We start from the raw sequence: 21,149 nt of genomic DNA, 5'->3' as shown, positions 1-21,149 counted from the left end.
AATTCAATCTCAATATATAATATGTCAAGGGGCAAATAAAAGAAGACAAAAAAGTGGCATAGATATAACCATAACAAAATGTTTGTCAATTGTTATGTGATTTGTTCTCCAACAGAAAATGATACTTTATTTCATGTTAACAAATCTTTGGAGTTATAAGGGGATAAGAAAAGATAATTTTATTAATGTCCAATAAAGGACCACAAAGCAGATCCAAGGGAATGCTGAAAACAAGGGAGCCAGCCCATAGCAGGGGCACCAAATAGTGCCTGAAGAAAAGAAGAAAAAACAACAGGAACAAACAGACAACCGGAGGAGGAAAATAAACAGAGAGAAAGAGAGAAGGGGGTCCTATAGGGATGTCCCCAAACCCCAGTCCAAATTGGCACAGCCGTGAAGAACCCCAAAATGAAAGGGTAAGCAATAGAACTAGCAGGAGGCCCAAACCACTTCTGACACTTCCTAAAGAAAGAAGAAAACAGCTGCTGAAAGGAGCCCCTTAGGGGCTTCACAGGTCAAGAATGGCTAGCGGGGGAACCACGTTGGTGATTGGAACCACACTGTGGGTGAATATCGAAGAAAAGGAGGTGATACGCTAGCAGGACTACATAATATCGTGGTGTTGATGCTGGAGTGGTCTGGTAGCCTAACAATCTCCTAAGAATACAAAGCAAGGAACCCTTGATCTGAGAATTTGAAGAAGGTGGAGAGGGACTGAACCCTCTGAACGAAAGCAGAATCTACCTCTGATCTCATTGTATATAAGATAGTGGAAAATGAAGCATTCCTCAATCTCAATCCCTCCCATACTACATAACTCGCAAATTTTGCTCTCTATCAAGCTAATGATCAATATCAATGCAGCGATGATGAGAACCCACCTTGTAGGAACCAAGGGGGATCTAGAGGGAACGCACCCAGTGGTGGGATAAGTAAGAAGGAAAGACAATAAGTTTGTACTTCAGCTCTAAAAAGTCCTCAGCGTAGAATGTCATCTTAGGGAAAATACTCCCGTGGGGGTTAACCCAAGTATTGTGAATGAACTGCCTGTGAATGTCTGATTTGATACACTTGTTCATATCTTGTCTAGATGAAAGGAGATAGTGGGAGCATCAAGAGAGTTTTTGAATCAAGGGAGATGATGCATCTCAATCCCTATGGACCCAAGCAGAGTCAAGACCTCAGCAAACCAACCACAGGCCCACCCTGAGGAAACAAAGGCAGAAATGGACGTAGAGGAGCAATAAGCAAGGTAGGGGTATCTATGATGCCCCTCCTCAGAGCCTACAAACCTCAAAGGTGGTGCTTGAACCAAATAAGATCAAAGCCCCAAGTTTGAACAGGTGATCCCCAAACTTTGCAAGAAATAGGCCAAAGAACCCAAACCTGCTCAGCAGAAGCCCACAGAAATGTCAATGTCATGAAGTTTTTGAAAGAGGCCCGTCCTGGGAATAGAGTTAAAGGCTTTGCGGAAATCCACAAAGCAGCAATAAACCTTTGAGGAGCAATGACGAGCCTCCTCAATAATATCCCTAAGGGTCAAAAATAAGGTCAGGTGGACTAATAATCTAGTTTGAAACCTTCTTGCTTCTTTGCACGAATACGACACTAGTCCAACTCCCTCAAAAGCATAGTGTGAAGAACTACAACATAGAGTTCGGAGAAATTATAGCCAAGCATAATAGTCCTATAATTGTTGGGATCAGAATTTGAGCTCGTTTTGTGGATCACATGAATGATATGGCATGACCAAGAAGGGGGAAATCTTGTACTTACCACATGATTGAATATGTTAGACAAAATAGGAGCACACAACACCACGACCATGCTTAAAGAGCTCAACCTTAAGCACCTCCTCATTTGTTGCTTCTAGTTCAAAGTTCTAAAAGCTTCCATGATGTTCATATGGGTGAAAAGATGACAATAAGGGGGGAGATGACATAGATGATGGGTTGGCTAAGGATATGATAAAGTGCAGAGGTATGAAAACCAGTCAATTGTGGTTTAACATAGTGAAAAGGGGGAAGTGGCAGGGGAAAAAGAGTATGCCAAAAGGACTGGGGGAAATGAGAGGGAGAGAGGGTCGAAGGGCTCTTCTACATTGGGAAATAAGGAGGCATTTCTCGCAGCGGAGGAGAAGGCAGTAGGAGGTTTTAACTAGGCATAGAAGGGATGATGATGGATGAAACATAACACAAGTCCTAATGGAGGGTTTTATATTCACCATCATACCATTGTTCAGGGACAAGTGTTTTTAAAACTAGGAGGGAACTGGGGGTAGTGAGATGAGTAAAGAATAAAACAATGGCCTCCTAGATAGAGGTAGAGAGGTGATCAAACTTAGTGGCGGTGCACTACAAAGGGAAAAAGAGGGCACCAATAGAGACTGCCTATCTAAGGTGGTGGTTAAAAAGGTCACATTCACCATGACTATTCAATCAAGTTTATTTGGTAATAACAAGTTGTTAGTTTAGTTAGCTTTGGACAGTTGTTTGTCCATTTGCTATTATTTAGCAAGTAATTGTTTTGCTAACAAATTGGTTAGATTAGAGACAAATATTTGTTAAATAATTGACCACTTTTGGAAACAACTAGAAACTAACTTGGTTAGGGTTGTTACGTTGTTTTAATATCGACCGTCGATTGAGAATCAATCTCGGCCGTTGGTTTCCCAACAGGAGTAGTATAAAAGGAGGTCAGGGGAGCATTTGGAGAACAAGAAGTTTCGAAAAACATTTGCAGTGCTAGCAAATGAGTTTGTAAGTTTGCAGTGTTAGCAAACAGTCTCGCAGTGTTAGCAAGGGCACAATGTTAGCGTGGGAATAACAGTGGGGAATATCAACGAGAGAAATTAGGAGGTTGTCAGAGTTCTGCCAATGAGAGGCAAGGAATTTTGTATCTCTTGATTTGCTGAAGTTTAATATAATTCGTCATCTGTAGAACTGGTTTTCCCTTGAGAGTTTTTCCAGGGACAATTTGTCCGAAAATATTGTGTTCATTGTGTTGCGCATTTCTTTCCATATTTTTATTCGTGAAATTGCAGTTGTGTTATTTTTTGATATTAGCTGAAAATTTGTTTTCAGCAGTTTAATTATCGTTTACGATAGGAGATTAATAATCAGTGACTGCAATAGTTAATTTTCACATGGTATCAGAGCATTATTAAGGGTAAAAGAGTTTTGCCCTAGGAAAGAAATTTTGATCTCTTTAGATTTATTATTGCTTTAATCCCTTGAGATAGCTTCAGCTGGTTTGAGAGATCAGGATAGATTGGATGGTGTCGAATTTTGGTGTCTGGAAGGCTAGAATTTCTTTATTGTTGGAAGAGAATGGTATCAAGAATTATGCTACCAGTGATGTACCTATACCAACGGATGCAACACAGCTTGCAGCATATAAGAAGGACGATGCCAAGGCAAGAAGGATTATCCTTGATTGTGTCAAGGATCATACTGTTCCACATATCGCAGAGCTAAATATGGCGAAGAAGATGTAGGACACCATTCTGAATCTGTACCAAAATGCTACCACTAATAGGAAGTTGATTCTCAGAGAGAAGCTAAAGAATACCCGGATGAACCAAGGAGAAGATGTCACAAGTTACCTCACTAGGCTCAGACTTGTCAAGGACGAGTTAGCAGCTATTGGAGATAGCCCTAGTGATGACGAGCTAGTAAGAATATCCCTAAATGGGTTTTACTAAACAATGGAGTGTCTTTGTTCAAGTTGTCAATGGACAAGATAATTTACCGAGTTGGGATCGACTATGGACTAATTTCACTCAGGAGGAATTTAGGCTAAGTCTTGTCAATGGGGCCAACAAGAGTCAGAAAAATGAGGTGGAACAAGAGAACGTTGCCCTAGCAGGTAAAGAGAAAGCAAAGAAGGGATCTAGCAAAGGATCAAATTGACAAAGTGAGAAGAAGGACCTTTCTAAGGTCAAGTGCTTTGGATGTCACGAGTTTGGCCACTATGTCAGTGATTGCCCAGAGAGGAAGAAGGGTAAGAAGCAAGTGGCAGCTTCAGCAAGTGTGGAAGAACTCTCCAGTAGAATGGAAGATAAATTTGCACTCATAGCTTGTATGGTTAGCTCAACCTCACAGTGTGTTTGGTATATAGATAGTGGGGCGTCATTTCATATGACAGGAGTTAGAGAGTACTTCTCCAGTTACAAGGAGGAGGACACCAACATCCAGATTTCTATGGGAAACTTTGTCCAAACTCAACCCAGTTGGGAAAGGGACTGTTCAGTTTCAGAGGGAGAATGGAAAGATAATTCCACTTCATGATGTGTTGCATGTGCCAGGCTTAGGTATGAATTTGATTTCTGTATCTCTTTAGGGTAGGGGGTATAATGTACTCTTTAGAGGGACAAATGTGTTGATTAAGCACAAGGATTGGAAATCACCCATAACTATTAGAGTTAGGAGTGGTCGCCTTTATAGATTACAGTTTGATACTCCTAAGGCACTCATGAGCAGCAGTAATCCTAGAGATCTTGGAGAGCTATGGCATAGGAGGATGGGCCATATTCATCATGGAGCACTTAGATTGCTTCATGAGATGGTGACAAGTGTTCTAGAGGTGAGCATAGAGCATGATGATGTATGTAAGGGATGTGTGTTGGGGAAGTTCGCGAAAGCATCTTTTCCAAGAAATGACACTAGATCTAAGGGTGTTCTTGATCTGGTACATTCAAATGTTTGTGGACCGATGTCGACGAAATCTCTCAGAGGATATGAGTACTATGTTACTTTTATTGATGATTTCTCCAGAAAGACCTGGATATACTTCTTGAAGACTAAGGATGAGGTTTTTAGTCAATTCCAAGAGTTCAAGGCTCTTGTGGAGAATTTGATAGGAAGGAAGATAAAGGTTCTTCGGTCAGACAATGGAGACGAGTACAAAGGAAATGTCTTCTAGGAGTTCTGTACCAGAGAAGGAATCAAGAGAGAATGGATTGTTCCATACAATCCACAACAGAATGGAGCTGCTAAGAGGAAGAACCATTCTATATCAGAGGCAGCAAGAGCTATGCTACATGACCAAGATATGCCCCGTTACTTATGGGCAAAGGCATGTAATACAGCAATCTACATCCAATATAGAGTTCCACACAAGGTGCTAGGGAAGATGACACCAGAGGAGGCTTTCACGGGGAAGAAGCCAGATGTTGGTCACTTCAGGATATTTGGGAGTTTGGTGTATTCTCATATTCCTAGAGATACATGTACAAAGTTCGATCAGACTGCAGAGAGGGGGTACTTTGTTGGGTACAGTGAGACCTCAAAGACATATAGGATTTTCATTCCGAGGACTAAAAGAATTATTATCAGACGTGATGTCAAGTTCATGGAGGACAAGGCATTCAGGAGATCTAGAGATTTGCCAGTAGATGATTAGAGTGAGCAGCCAACAGAAGCTCCAAGACCGAGTCAAGGGCAGCAAAGCTCAAGTACAGTTACCAGTACAAGTGTAAACTTAGGTAGTAAAGATTCACAGAGGATGGAGCAACAGGTGCAACAAGAAATGCATCTAGAGGACTTAGAGGTTGACATTTCATCCTCTACAATTGGCAGCAAGAACCATGAGGTTCCAGATAAACAAAGGGATACTCAGGAGTTTGTGGGAGCTCCTAGGAAGGGTACTAGACAGCGGAGACAACCAGCCAAGTTCAATGACTATGTGGCATTAGTTAGTCAATTGGTAGATAGTGAACCTTCTAGCTATCAGGAAACTACAAAACATCAAGTATGGCAAGATGCTATGGTTGAGGAATATTCCTCAATAATGCAAAATGATGTCTGAGAGGTAGTGTGTAGACCAACAGATAGGGAAGTAGTTGGATCACGCTGGATCTATAAGATAAAGCACAATGCAAATGGTAGCATTGAGAGATACAAGGCGAGGATCATGGCAAAGGGGTTCTCTCAAAAGGAAGGAATAGACTATGAGGAGACATTTGCTCTAGTTGCCAGGCATACTTCTATATGAGCTATAATCTCACTTACAGCACAGATCTGATGGCAGATCCATCAAATGGATGTCAAGACAGCATTCCTTAATGGTGAGTTGAAGGAGGATGTATACATAGAACAACCAGAAGGCTTTGTAGCACACAGCAAAGAGACCCACGTGTGCAGATTGAAGAAAGCATTGTACGGACTCAAGCAGGCTCCTAGAGCGTGGTATGAGGGCATTGATACATACTTGTAGAAAATGGACTTTGTAAAGAGTGAAGCAGATGCTAACCTCTACTACTTGATGGTTGGGGGTGAGATCCTCATTCTTGTTCTTGATGTGGATGACCTGTTTCTTACAGGTTCACTAGGGCTCGTAGTGGATTGCAAGAGGAACCTTGTAAAAGAGTTCGAGATGAAGGATTTGAGACTTATGAACTACTTTCTAAGCATGGAAGTGTGGCAGACAAATGGGGCGATTTTCCTTAAGGGAAATACTGCATTGAAATCTTGAAGAAATTTGAGATGGAGGATTGCAAAGCCATGTTTACACCCATGATCACAAATTGGAGGAAGGTAGATACATCCAAGGAGAAGGATGTAGATCCCACTTTATATAGACAGTTGATTGGTTCGCTTATGTATTTGGTCAACACTAGGCCAGATATAGCATTTGCAGTAAACTCTCTTAGTCAGTTCATGGTTGAACCAAAGAGAATGCATTGGATAGCGGCCAAGCATGTATCGCGTTACTTGCGTGGTATAGTTGAGTATGGGATTAGATATGTTCGAGGTGAAGATATCAAGTTGATAGGCTATATTGACGCAGATTGGGCAGGAAGTACAACGGACAAAAGGAGCACTTCAGGGTGTTGTTTCAACTTGGGATCAGGAGTTGTTTCTTGGTTCAGCAGGAAGCAAAAATTTGTGGCTCTGAGTTCAGCAGAAGCTGAATACATAGCAACGAGCATGGCGACATGTGAAGCTATATGGCTTTGGAAGTTGTTAGTAGCTTTGTTTGGTCAGAAGTTTGAGACTACTGTGATACATTGTGATAATCAAAGTTGCATCAAGTTATCTAAAAATCCAATGTTTCATGATAGGTCTAAACATATAGATATCAGATATCACTTCATCAGAGATTGTGTACAACGGAGAGTTGTTCAACTATAGTACATACCTACAGAGGAGCAGGTAGCAAACATTCTGACTAAGGCATTGGGGAAGGCAAAATTTATCTTCTTCAGAGATAAGTTGGGTGTCATGCATAATAGCTTCCTCGCTAAGAGGGAGTGTTAGTTTAGTTAGCTTCGGACAGCTGTTCATCCATTTGCTATTATTTAGCAAGTAATTGTTTTGCTAACAAATTGGTTAGATTAGAGAGAAATATTTGTTAAATAATTGACCACTTTTGGAAACAACTAGAAACCGACTTGGTTAGGGTTGTTAAGTTGTTCCCAACAGGAGTAGTATAAAAGGAGGTCAGGGGGGGCATTTGGAGAACAAGAAGTTTGGAGAAACATTTGCAGTGCTAGCAAATGAGTTTGTAAGTTTGCAGTGTTAGCAAGGGCGCAATGTTAGCGTGGGAATAGCAATGGGGAATATCAGCAGGAGAAATTAGGAGGTTGTCGAAGTTCTGCCAGTGTGAGGCAAGGAATTTTGTATCTCTTGATTTGCTGAAGTTTAATATAATTTGTCATCTGTAGAACTGGTTTTCCCTTAGGGGTTTTTTCAGGGACAATTTATCCAAAAATATTGTGTTCATTGTGTTGCACATTTCTTTTCGTATTTTTATTGGTGAAATTGCAGTTATGTTATTTTTCGATATTAACTGCGAATTTGTTTTCAGCAGTTTAACAATCGTTTATGATAGGAGATTAATAATCAGTGACTGCAATAGTTAATTTTCACACAAGTGTCCCATTGAGCTCAATCATTTGAGAGTGCATTACAGCATTTTCTAGAGTGGATGCAAGCATCTTATCCATTTTTGTTGTTTTAGTAAGTGACAAGCTAGACACCAATTAGGTCAATTAGTAGTATTCCTATTATAGGAATGTCAATGAATGCATTCTATGTTGATATCTTGGCACTTGATGTGGTCTAAAGCATGTACTTTAGATAGTATTACATTAAAGTTAAATCTTGGCTTTATTTAATTTAATAAAGTGACTAAGGCGATGCTAAGAGCAGTAAGGTGCTTTTGTGTAATGTCCCCACTAGTGAGGACAATAATACCTACAAAAGCAATGTTAGAATTTATGCAATAATAAAATATATTTTACTGTTCTATCATCTATCCTAACCCTTAGTTATTCAACCGTCTTTCTAGAATGCACCCCTTAAGGCTCACATATGCATATGTTGACACCATCAAAATATTCTTACTATTATATTTCCTCAAGCATGTTGGTCAAATGGAGATAAATTTCTCACGTACCAATATTATAGAGGTCATATCCTTTTAGGTAGTATTTGGTCAAATGGGCATTTCACCCATCTCTGATACCAACACTATAAGTCCATTTCTATTCTGTCAGCCAAATGGGTAGTTATACCCATCTTTGATATTGACACTGAGACTTTGTGATCTACTTCATCATGTCAACCAAATGGGAGGTTACGCCCATCTCTGATACTGCCACTATAGAAATTATGATCAAATCTTCTCCCCATAAGAGATTTCATTGATCACGTAACCTTTAATGAACATTAAGATTATTTATTAATCTAAAAAGGGACTATTTGTATCTTAAACCATTAAGTCATGTGTGTTATCCATTTTGAATTCCACCTTTACATAAATTATCCCAAGTATGATTCATTTATATAAATAAATTCATAAACATTATTAAACCAATATAATCCACAAACATACCTTTTTTACCTTCCTCTTTGCTTAGTCCATGTGGCTCTATCCTTAGTCAGCCCTTCAATGAATTATTCATTCTCAACTCTATATTTACTTTCTAAAATTCTTCCTTTTCTAATTATTATTAAATTCTATTTAGAAAGTTAACATACTTTCTACAATATTATCTCTTATATTTAATTTTATTTGTTTATTTATTCATTGTAATATTATTATTTTTTTAATTTAAAAATACTAAATATTATTTCATTGATAATATAGATAAAAAAATTATTTCGTATTTTTATATTTTAGTATTAGTTTTAATTTAACTTTATTATCATTATTTATTTAATAACATTGTATTATCTAATTATTACTAAAATTCTATCTTAAAACGGGGATATGACATTTTGAGAAATATTAAATAAAGTAAACTTTGGGATATGGATGTTAAAGTTGTAGCTTCTGTCGGATTGATTTTATCATGAGATACCTTGTTGATGGTAAATCATCTTTAAGATAAATATCTTATATGTATATAATATATTATATATATGTAATATAATATATATTATATCTTATTATATAATAATATATTACATATATGATTATTTATATTACTATTAAATATGTTACCTAGTGATGATTAATCGTAGAGACATGTCTCTTCATGAGACATGTCTCCTCTCATATTTATATGAGATTCAAATCTGCATTTGGAAATTATCAATAACAATGGCTATGATTCTACATTTGCAGAAACAATCCCAGAAATTAACATGGTATTAGAGCCAACTGCAAATCTAACAAAGAAAAAATGTACGTAGCATCTAGAAGATAGATCTTTTAAAAGGGATTTAAATCCTTTTGAGCAAGTGTAATTGATAAACATAAAGCCAAATTGAATGGCCACTACCATGCCTCTCATGTGCATAATGACAACTTAAAGATGTAGACTACAATGCGTCGAGTTCCCATTTGTTTGGTGGTGGTGGTTCCCATGTATAGATTTCGCATCATTTCTCAAAATCAAGAGACTTGACAATGATGATAATTTTTTTATGGAAGTACATCTCCACAACTTGTACATAATGGCCTCCTTGATTGTGTTTCTGCCTTAATACTTAATACTGGGACATGATATAGTTGACTTTGCTAATTTTTTAAGCAGATTTGGTGTTCTCTAAAGTCGGTTTGGAGAAGTCTATTAGAAAACCAGTCCTTATGACATGACACATATCGTGGTAAGGAATGCCACAATCCAATCATCATGGGCAGCCATGGAAATCCTACATTTGCTGACATAGTGACACCAAACAATGCAAATGAGTTATTATTGGTTTTCAGATGCCATACCATTGTCACATTGCATACTGTAATGAGAGACTTGACCTACATATACTCAGTAGCCCCTTGTCAAGTACACAATTTGATAATACCATCTTTTTAATCAAATTTCATCCCACAGTGGCATGGGTAGACCAAGCTCGTCTCATTGTCCACATTGACATTCCCATCACAGATCCATAGGAGGTGATTTAGTCTCAACACCTGCAATTCTATCATCCACGTAGCACATTAGCAAGACCTTGATACTAAGCAAAGAGGCACTTTGCCACACACAAGCCTACCCAAACGCGCACAACCCAAACTTGACCCTCTGATCCAGTTGGATTTCATTAAGAGGGCATCATGCGCAATCACTGAGCAAATCAAGCACAAAACCCCTTGCTGGACTATCTCCATAGACCAAGCGGACTTATCTGTCAAAACTTTTGAGCCCATCTTGAAATGCCCTTAGTCAACGCAAGATATTATTACTGCTTGTGCAAGTGAAATAATACTCGGGGATCATTTTATTTGACTAGATAACCAAGGGCACCAACCTCTTACCTAATATTGTTGCATGAGAACAGCAGAAAAAGAGAAGTTAACAACCAATGAAAGTACATTACCAAAGCAATTTAGGTTGGAATAATAAGCATTAGGGATAAAGTGATATCGGACCCCACCACGTGACTTGGGTATATTAAGAATGTTATTACAGGAAGAGGGAGATTGAGATTCAGAGGGAGCCTGACATTACATTAAAGGCAACCTTGAAAGCGAGGGACTAGGCTCAATCACATTGATCCAGAGGGAGTAAACCATGTTGAGATGGAATCTCCAGTGATCAATGAAATGTAGCAGTCAAGAGGACCGTGATTTATGAATATACCTCGTGACTATGTGATTTTAATGGGCTTGCCCCCGATATATGATGACGTTCTTATGTGATGCATAATATATGATTAATCAAAAGAGTTAACAAATACCTTTGCATTAACAAAGGAAATTTGAGTTGTTGTGAGACGTTAATGAAGCTTTTAAGAATTTATTTGAACCATCTACAAGTCTCTCTTTGATGAATGAAACTTAACATATAAGTTGTAGATTCATTCATGTGGCACAGTCATACTCAATCTATATATTGCAAATTGTGCATGAGTTTGCTTCTACTGTTAAGCTCATTGAACGTTTGGATCCTCAATGGATGAAAGGAGCAAGTTGGGACTTAGAAAGAAATTGTCATATTTGTTGTAATGCAAAAGTGTTCAAAGATATAAAAGTGGGAATTTTACATTGTGGGGGGGGGGGGGGGGGGGGGGGGAATAATAACCAATGTTTCATTCCCACTTGAACCATCCTTAGAAAAGGAGATGTTCCATGACCCTCATGGGTAGATAAGTACTTGTATCATTTACATTTATCTATTCATTTATTTCCAAATTTATACATACCTATAAGGGTTATTTTCTTTCATCTTTTCATTTATATTTGAGGATATTCTTACAGGAAAAGAAGGTTAGTACTTTACATATGCTACCAAATATTGTGCAGACTAAATCTAATGATAGTAGCTCCAAAGACCCTAATGATCAAGATGGATAAAGTGAGACTCTTGAAGCAAAAATCCTTGATGATTAAGATTATGAGATTATTCTACATTACGAGGAAGTATGGCAATTCTTTGAAGGCAACACATGAGCTTAGAAGATTGATACTCATAAGGAGTCTAGAAATACATGTGTGTGACGACATGATTTTGATGGGCCTACTTCTATGTATATCATGAGGAAGTGATGACTTATCACCAGAAAATCAGAAAATTGATGTCAGACTTAGAGTGAGTCTGACAAGAATCCTTGGGGAAGAAAGTCTCTAAGGGAGTAACTACTAGAACTAACTTCCCAGGATCTTTGTTCAGAAGGAGAATTTTTGAGGTGCAATCCTTTGTGAATGATATCTTCTCTATGAGAAAAAGTTCTAAGTTGAAATTCCTTGAAATGCATTCTTCTCTATGAGAGAGAATTGAGGTGAAAGCCTTTGCACCACCCTCTGACTTGGTTCGTGGTGGTTATTATTTCACATATGATATGTAATGAAAGGTGACGATCTTTAATTGACATATATAAACAAAAGGTAATCATTATAAGTTGACGATCTTATAAATAGTAGACCTGTTATCATAACGGACTTCATTAAATTGTTGTCCCAGAGTGCTAATAAGTCATGATGAACGAACAGATAGAAGGTAACCATTGTAAGATGGCGATCTTATAAATGTTAGACCTGTTATCATAGTTCTTTGGGCCAGATTTTGTCAGACACCATGATAAACAACTTGTTATGGTTCTTTGGGTCGGATCTTGTCAGACACTATGACATAGTTTCTATTATAGACCACACTTAAGGTGGTGTTTAAGGTTATATTAAAGTTATGGAAATTGCTTAAATTGTGTGTTATGAAAGGTGAGAAATTTAGCCTCAGTGTGAATTGAATATCATACTGAGATGATATCTCTTCATATTCTTAAGAGCATAATGTGTTCTATAAATCCTCACTAGCTAAGAGGGAGTGTTAAGGTTGTAGTTTTTGTCAGAATGATTTTATCATGAGATACCTTGTTGATGGTAAACCATCTTTAAGATATATATATATATGTAATAATATAATAATATATTACAAATATGATTATTTATATTACTATTGAATATGTTAACTAGTGATGATTAATTGTAGAGACAGACATGTCTCCTCTCATACTTATTTGAGATCCAAATCTGCATTTGGAAATTATCAATAACAATGGCTGTGATTTTACATTTGCGGAAACAATCCCAGAAATATACAATGGACACAATTTTTGGGAGTCATTAGGTGATTTAAAATAAAGTAAAATGATGTAACCCTAAAGTGAGCTTGGGATTTGGAAGCTTTTATGAATGCATTTGGAGACCATTTTTCATTAGGTTGGGATTGATATTTTGAGAACTGGTTTATTTGAAATTGAACTTCTTCATTTCTTTGCTTTGTGAGGATGAAAGCCCTTGCAATGAACATTCCCTTCATTAGTGAAAGATCTAAATTGGAGATTTATTGGTGATTTATCGCTGGTCAACCATGGAATTTGGAACTTGATTCAGTCAACATTCGAATACGGTAGAAATTCGGTCCCAAATCGTTTTTGGTCTGAGTAAGTCGTTGCCAAGTCGCAACATAGGTCCCTAGTTGACATTCGAATGCAATGTGAATTTGGTCCCAAATCGTTTTTGGTATGAGTAAGTCATTGCAACTATGATCATATTAGCTGAATAGCCGATGAAGAAAAGCCTAATTATAAAGTTTAAACCTATTAAAACTAATTGAAGAAATTAGAAAAGTTGTAGATAGAGTTGTAACTTTCCCCAATGCTTGTACAGAGTTCTCATCCGCACAGAGATGCCAATTCTCACCAAGAGTTGAATTTTGTGTTGTTGCCATTATATTTATACATTGAAAAGAGAATATATTTTAATATGATTTTCTAGGTCATATAGTCTAATCTATATTTATATGCAGACTTTTTCTATTTTTAATATTATTTTTTTAAACTAATACTTAATTTTAGAAAATTCTTCAAATCAATTAATAAATAGAACATTATAATATGATAGTTTTTTGAGAAAACGATAAATATCAAATTTTTTATTATATTATTTACTTATTGCAAAAATAATAATTAATTAAATAGATATTTTAAATTAATAATTAATTTGAAATAATATTTTTAATTGTGTTAAAACACATTGCTTTATATAAAATGTTCTTACTAATCCTGTCAGCATATAATTTATTTTTCATAATTCTGGATTTTGAAATACCTCAGTGAATTTTCTCAGCAGTACCCCATAAGATATTCTTTTTACATATCTTTTGTATCTGTATAACAGTATATAGTATACTGTATGAACCATGCATTTTCTTTTTTTTTTGCATGTTTTTGTTTATAATTATTTAATATTTAATATCACTTGAAACTTGTTTGTAGATACGAAGTCATAGAATGGCTGCAAGGGCAAGTGTTTTTAGCACTGGAAACTCTAATCTCAACTTGTTCGCTGCAGCTTATATATATATATATATATATAATTTATATCTTGTACTAACGAACCCAAAGTGAACCAGAACCCAACCTAAAAAATTGGACGAACTTTGAACCTGAATGTCAAACCTGATTCCGAACCGTAATCCAAACCGGCAACTTAGATTCCAAGAGTATATCTGCATATATTTCCAGATTCCATCTGCAGCCAAGAACGCAAACCCTTCAGGAGATTTGGAAATGTTATTGGAGAGTTTACTATATATTTTTCTCTTCCTAAGTTGGTCATACAATTTTTGTCTAGCCACTTAGGTGAGAGAGGACACAGGTGCTTGGTGAAGTTGGGTGCATATTTTGGTGTTGGTTTATTGCTGGAAGGAGGTGCTTAGCATATTGGGATCAGAATACCTCCATTCTATTCACTGTGGAGCAGACTTGTGAGATTAGTGTCCAGTTTGAGTTGCCAATTTGTGGATTCTACGACATTAATGGAAGTTATTTGTGAAAAAGAAAATGAATATGTCCACATTGAGATTATTATATAATTTTATAATCTGGGTATCAAACATTTTGATTATGTGTTGTATTTTCAACTCTGAAAGTAAATCTGAAATATTATTGGTTGTGGGTATTTCTGTCATTGTAATTTGAAGAGTTATTTTGTTTATTTATTTGCTACAAATAAGATTATTAAAAAACCCTTCTATGTGTCTCCATCTACTTCTCTAATCAAACTCGAATCGAAAACAAAACTTAAAATAAGGGAGTATATTACCTTAAATAATTAATATATGGTTATATAAACATGTTAACCAAATACTCCCACAATAGGCTGTTTCATCTATTTATCTAATCACAAAACATCTTGGTCGCATTTTCATTGTTAAGTTCTCGAACAAACTTAAGGTTGTTTAGCTTTAGTCTTTACAGAGGGGTTATTTTTTATAATAAAAATATTTTTATATAAACATGATAATCAAAGGCTCATCTTATTGCAAAACGATATTCACAACAAGAGGGGATAGACTATGAGGAGACTTTTGTTCCAACAACAAATATGGTGATTCGCTTGCTTCTCTCTATTGCACTTCAATTTGGCTAGAAGTATCAACTCAATGTCAAAAGTGCCTTCTCAAATGGATATTTGGATGAACAGGTTTACATGGTAAAAGCTATAGGTTTCTAGGTACTTAGATGCAATCCTCTTGTTTGCAAATCAATTGTCCTTGTACAAGCTTAAGCGGGCTTTTTCATCTCTTCATCTAATAACTATACCTCATGGTCATGTTTACTTCATCAAATTATGGGACAAAGAGTTGTTTTAGCTTTATTCATTCCAAGGGGTTATTAAATAATAAAGATATGTTTATATAAACATGTTAATCAAATACTTTTGTGCTAAGTCACAAGGTTCGAATTCAAATTCGAGTTCGTCAATCATAAAATTCAAATGAAATTCAGCAAGGGCAAAAATTCAGAAAAAAAAAAAATTGGACATTAAGTTTTAGTTATATATATTTATGTATTTTTAAATATTAGTAATATATCCACAAAATTCTCAAAATAGTTTTAACATTGTTAAATAATTTAACTAAATAACTCAATATCAGTTTAAAATAGAATTATATTGTATTATATTAACATATTATATTAAATATCATAGAATTTGGATGAAGTTTGGAAAGAGTAAAAATTCTCTGAAATTCGGATCTCATGGATGAAATTCGACAAATCCTATGACTTAGCTTCCATGCACATTTTCATTATAGCTTTGCATCATAACTAGTTTGTAACCCCTTCTTTGATATAATAAATAATTAGGACCACACTCTGTGTAGTACCTCATTGCTCTCTAAAGTGCATCATTCCCCTCTCAATCTCATTTCTTCACATTCATCCTTATAAATATCTTCCGCATGTCTCTTATAGAACCTGCATGATGGTGGTAAATGATCAAAATATCATCTCAACAACTTCTATGTGCATTCCAACTGCCATCGATTAAGAGACTATTCCTGCCAAATTGTTCTTATTTAGTTAGTTATTGTTATGAACATTAGAAAATATACAAGCTTCTCTATTAGAGATGATGTTGTAAATTAAATTGTGTATGTACATCTAGTTAATACTAAACAAATTCCCTTATTTTAAGTACTGAAAACAAAATTACAAAGTTTTACCCAAAGGAAATTTGGGTTCTGTCCTTTTAAAATTCGTCCATGCAAAACACATAAATTATATATCCAAATTCCAATTATATCTTCAAAGTATGCGATAGAAAATTGTGGTATCATAAAAAGCATGAAATTCATCACACAATTTTTGCACTCAACAAAATTAAATGAGGACCTAAACCACAAATGAATTAAACTTGACTAGAAAGTTTGGAAGGCTAAACAGGTGACTTAGGATGACACATTCGTATCCTAATAAACCTCACTGGTGTAAAACTGTCATTTTACCACAACAATGTTGTTAGATTGCGTTGGCCGATTGTGGTCATGAAGAAACAGTAATGATGCCACATGTTACGAGGAAAGAAATGACAAAATTAACTAGGGTAAGAAGCCTAGTAAAAGGGCACAAATCCTTGAATTTTACATGCATGATCATATTGTGAACAAGAACCATATGCTAGTTATTGCTGCTCATTGGTGTAAGAACAACGGATGACATAGACCTGGTAAATACACAATAATTATGTAACATCTACATATTGAAGCTAAAGTGAGAATGTACTAACTAATGCAAGAAAATGAATCGTATAAAATGTTGCTTATGTTAGATGTATAGATATATTGAGAGGGGGTGAATTAGTATATAAAAAATCTCAACTCTAAATTCAGCTTATCATTAGCATTATTATCACATCTTACCTTATCATTAAATTACCTATTTAAATTTCAAACAATTAACACAAACACACATCCACACAAGAAGACCAAATATGCCAAGGAACCTAAAAGGAAAAAACAATAGTGAGAATAGCTACTTAGATCTACTCTCCAAATCCAACCTTATAATAAGAAGTACACACCAACCTATCGGATACACCAATACCCTAATACTCAATCTAAGCATCAACTCAGTATGTGAGACACCCATCTCCTCAAGCATACGAAAGCTACGAATAGAAAAAGCTCAATACATGAGAACTCAACTTCCACCTAATCTAATCATCTTCAAAAAACTCATACTAAACATGCAATCTAATACAACCACACAATGATTGGGATGCGACTCACATTGCATAGCTCCAATAAAAAATATGAAATCGTAACATTTTGGACATGCACACATTTGCAATGAACCTAGGTCACCTATATATAGGACTTACAATGATAACAATTTTCACATGTCAACCTAGAAAAAGATTTAAAAAAACATTTACATGTCGAACACACGAATAACCCTTTGCAAAATGTCTAACAAACCAGGTCCAAAAGCGGACAAATTACTCCAAAAGAAGGAACGTGCTACACATTACCCAATGTAGACCCATTCTCTTCCAACGGGCATCCACAAGCTAGCTCCGAAGAGCACATGTTCCGATCCTCTAGTGCATCAATCTGGAATATCAACCCAATCGACTAGTCAATACTCTATCACTTCTAGCTTTTGTCTACTAGAGCTTAGCCACTACAGCTTTAAAATTTGACATTCCACGTATAGGCATACTCTCCTTCCAATTCGCAATTATAACACTCAATTGTGGTTGAATGCAAAACAAAACAAATTGCAAGAGAAAGCTCATTGTCTAGAAGTACATTTCCAGATCACCCTCAACAATAGTAATGGATGCAAGATGTTATCACAAACATACTTCAACCAATAATACCAACATAACTTATCACTGTACTCCAAAACTCAAATGCTTAGACATAGACATGACAGTAATTCCACTCTTTTGAATACCTTGCACTTCTTCCAGATGCTTTAACATTAATGACAAAACTGACCAGCACCTTTGACATCAATGACAACCTTTCTCCAACAATTTATACGTAGATTACAAAGCATGTTTCATTGGACATGCCACGGTGACTAACCATGTCTTCTAGTCATGATTACTAATAACCAAACAAAATTAATTAGGTTTATAATGTATCAAACACATTGCCTTCTAAATCCTACATAGCAGAAGAAACCATTTGAAGACAACTTATAAAGTAACAGTTGGGATTTTACGGAAAAGTGAGAATCAATTCATTGATGTGCAAAAAGAAGTCGTGTACACAACTTAGAAGCAATGAAAGATGAGGAAATCAATGAAGAAGAATTTAAAACTCAAAGAAAATAGAGTAAACAAGATAATGAATAAAATTCCAAATAGTACATTCGCCACTCTATCAGGAGCACCTAAGCATCACCCCTTCAAAATTTGAAGTATGTTGCAAGACAAAAGGTGATTACTTTATATGATAGTGGTGCTACACATAATTTCATAGATGAAGGATTAATAAAAAGGATGAAGTTAGAAGTTGCGGATTTTTTAGGCTTTGAGGTAGTTATGACGGATGGATTTACTACTCCATGTGCACAAAGAGTACAACATCTAAGCATGAGATTAGGTAAAAATAAAATAAGTGAAGACTTATTTTTAGTGAATATGAGAGATAAACATGGTTTTGGGCATCCAGTAGATATATTCTTTAGTGACATATTACCAAGAATTTCAAAAGATGGAATCCTATTTCCAACATAATGATCAAGAAGTAATTGTCCTAGGCCTATTGGATGGATCTCCAAGAGTGGTAACATCAAAAAGAATGGAAAGAGTGTTTTAGGCATGGACAAGTAGAATGGGCGAGCACAATGGATGATCCTTGATTAATATTCATGTTAAAAAGGTAAGACTATACATGATGTTAAATCTATTCTACACAAGCATAAGAAAGTTTTAATTGGCATTCTAATATAACTCCTCCTAAGAGGGATTTTGGTCATGCTCTTGAGTTGGAAGAAAAGACAAAGTGCATTGTTACCACAACCTACTAACACTATGAAAATATAAAAAAGAAATTGAGAAAACCAATAAAGTGTTACTTGAAATGGGACACATTCACCCTAGATCTAGTCATTTTGCTTCCTCCATAGTACTAGTAAAAAAAGGATAACACTATGAGGATGTGTATTGCTTATAGAGCCCTTTATTAAAAAGCCAGTAAGAACCATTACCCCATTCCTAAAGTAGATGAGTTAATAGATGAACTTCAAGGGGTAGCATACTCCCCAAAGATAGACTTACATCCTAGGTATCATCAACTTAGGATGAGCAAAAATGTTTCCTAAACAATCTTCAAATGTCATTTAGGGCATTTCAAATTCCTGATCTTACCATTCGATCTATCTAATACCCCAGTACTTTCCATGTACATGAACCACATGTTTAGCAAACACTTAAGAATATTCCTCTCAGTATTCTTTGACAACATATTGATTTATAGAAATTCTAGGAAGACCACCTAAGCCACACTGATGAAGTATCAAGGATTCTTAAGAACAGCATTATTTGCTAAGATGTCCACATGTGACTTTCGAATGGACAAGATTTTGTGCCTTGATTTTGTATTTAGCACACAAAATCAATGCCCAAGAATCAATGCAGATGAAGAAAAAAACAAAGCAATAATAGATTGGCCATAACCAAGAACCTCAACTCTTCTAAGAGGATTTCTAGGGCTCTCTAGCTATTGTAGAAGATTTGTTAACAATTTCCGGAGCGAAATGCTCGATGGCCAATCCAACTAGGGAAGAGGGGCAAATAGTTCATTAGGATCCAATAGTTGATAACCTACTTGCGAATATATTATTCAATGTTACCACACATTTTTACTAAATATTGTAATTAAATAAACCACATGTAAATCAAAAAATCCAAATGTTGATAAAAATGGACCAATACTTGAATAAATGAGAACCTATAAAAACACATAAATAAATTCATTGACAAGTAAAGAAATAACTTTTTGTTTCAAATAAAAAATTAAAAGCATCTATTATATGTGTGTCACTTCAAAAATAATATGCTCACTTAATAAAATAAGGTGTTCACTTAAACAAGTATTGTTATCTTAGTCTTCAAATACTATTCTTATGTGTACAACTATTGGGGTAGCAACATATATGCATTAAAGTACTTCATATTTACAATTTGTCTTATCAAAAATATAAAAGGTGAATTGTAATGAACCCGATTTGGGGGTCCATCATTTATTTCCGACTTAATGTCTTATTTGTATCCTTTGTATTATATTTTCTCCGATGATTCCCCAACAATGAGTTTAAACTCCTATATATATGCTGGAAAGGGCAAATTACTAGAGATGCGTCTTTTCAAACTTGTACCTTTCTTTAAGCAACGGGCACCTCTCCTTGACAATTGTTTTATCTAATAGCTATTAGTATAATGATTTCTTTGCATTAATATTAATTGATTATTTATTAACTAATTATCATATCAATATATTAATTGATTATATTAACTATATTATTAGATCATAATATAGTACGTTGCTATATTAAATTAATTAATCAATTCATTACCTTTAGTTATCAATGTGATAATAGTTAGATATATTATCAGCTATAGATTTATAATGTAATTATAACATATAACACACTATATATAATATTAATAATATGAATAATATATATAATATTAATAATATCATTATTCATAATACTATTATGTAGTATATTTCTTTGTATATTATTTATAATAATATGTAATTCTCAATTATATTATAATATTATCCCATCTAGGTACATTATAAAATTATTATTAGTGTTTGATATCATTTATAATCAAATTATTTATTTCTTACTTAATATAATATTTTACATTACAATTATGCTATAATCTTATATATTGTTTTATATTGTCAAATATATCACTATTATAATGGATTATAATATTATTATTCTTAA

The 21,149-nt window shown here is 35.2% G+C and overlaps 1 protein-coding gene across 5 annotated transcripts in view; it reads right to left on the bottom strand.

The window, feature by feature from the left end:
* Positions 1 to 21,149, bottom strand: part of CW7 — a 231,616-nt gene that overhangs the window by 176,860 nt on the left and 33,607 nt on the right. The window contains exon 3 of one of the 5 annotated variants that reach the window (XM_089799336.1): positions 16,061 to 16,151. The exons of 3 other annotated variants lie outside the window; for them this stretch is intronic. In XM_089799336.1, the coding sequence (XP_089655462.1) occupies positions 16,061 to 16,065 (5 nt within the window). In that variant the 5' untranslated portion in view covers positions 16,066 to 16,151. Of the gene's footprint in view, positions 1 to 16,060; positions 16,235 to 21,149 lie in introns of all 5 variants that reach the window. One more of the 5 variants, XM_089799337.1, reaches the window with a different exon arrangement.

This window comes from Cupressus sempervirens, chromosome 9 (genome assembly GCF_028749045.1).
Source record: "Cupressus sempervirens isolate cs-2001-9-10 chromosome 9, ASM2874904v1, whole genome shotgun sequence".
Lineage (NCBI taxonomy): Eukaryota > Viridiplantae > Streptophyta > Pinopsida > Cupressales > Cupressaceae > Cupressus > Cupressus sempervirens.
Note: the sequence above shows the minus strand (reverse complement) of the source record. Positions and strands in the feature narration are given on the sequence as shown.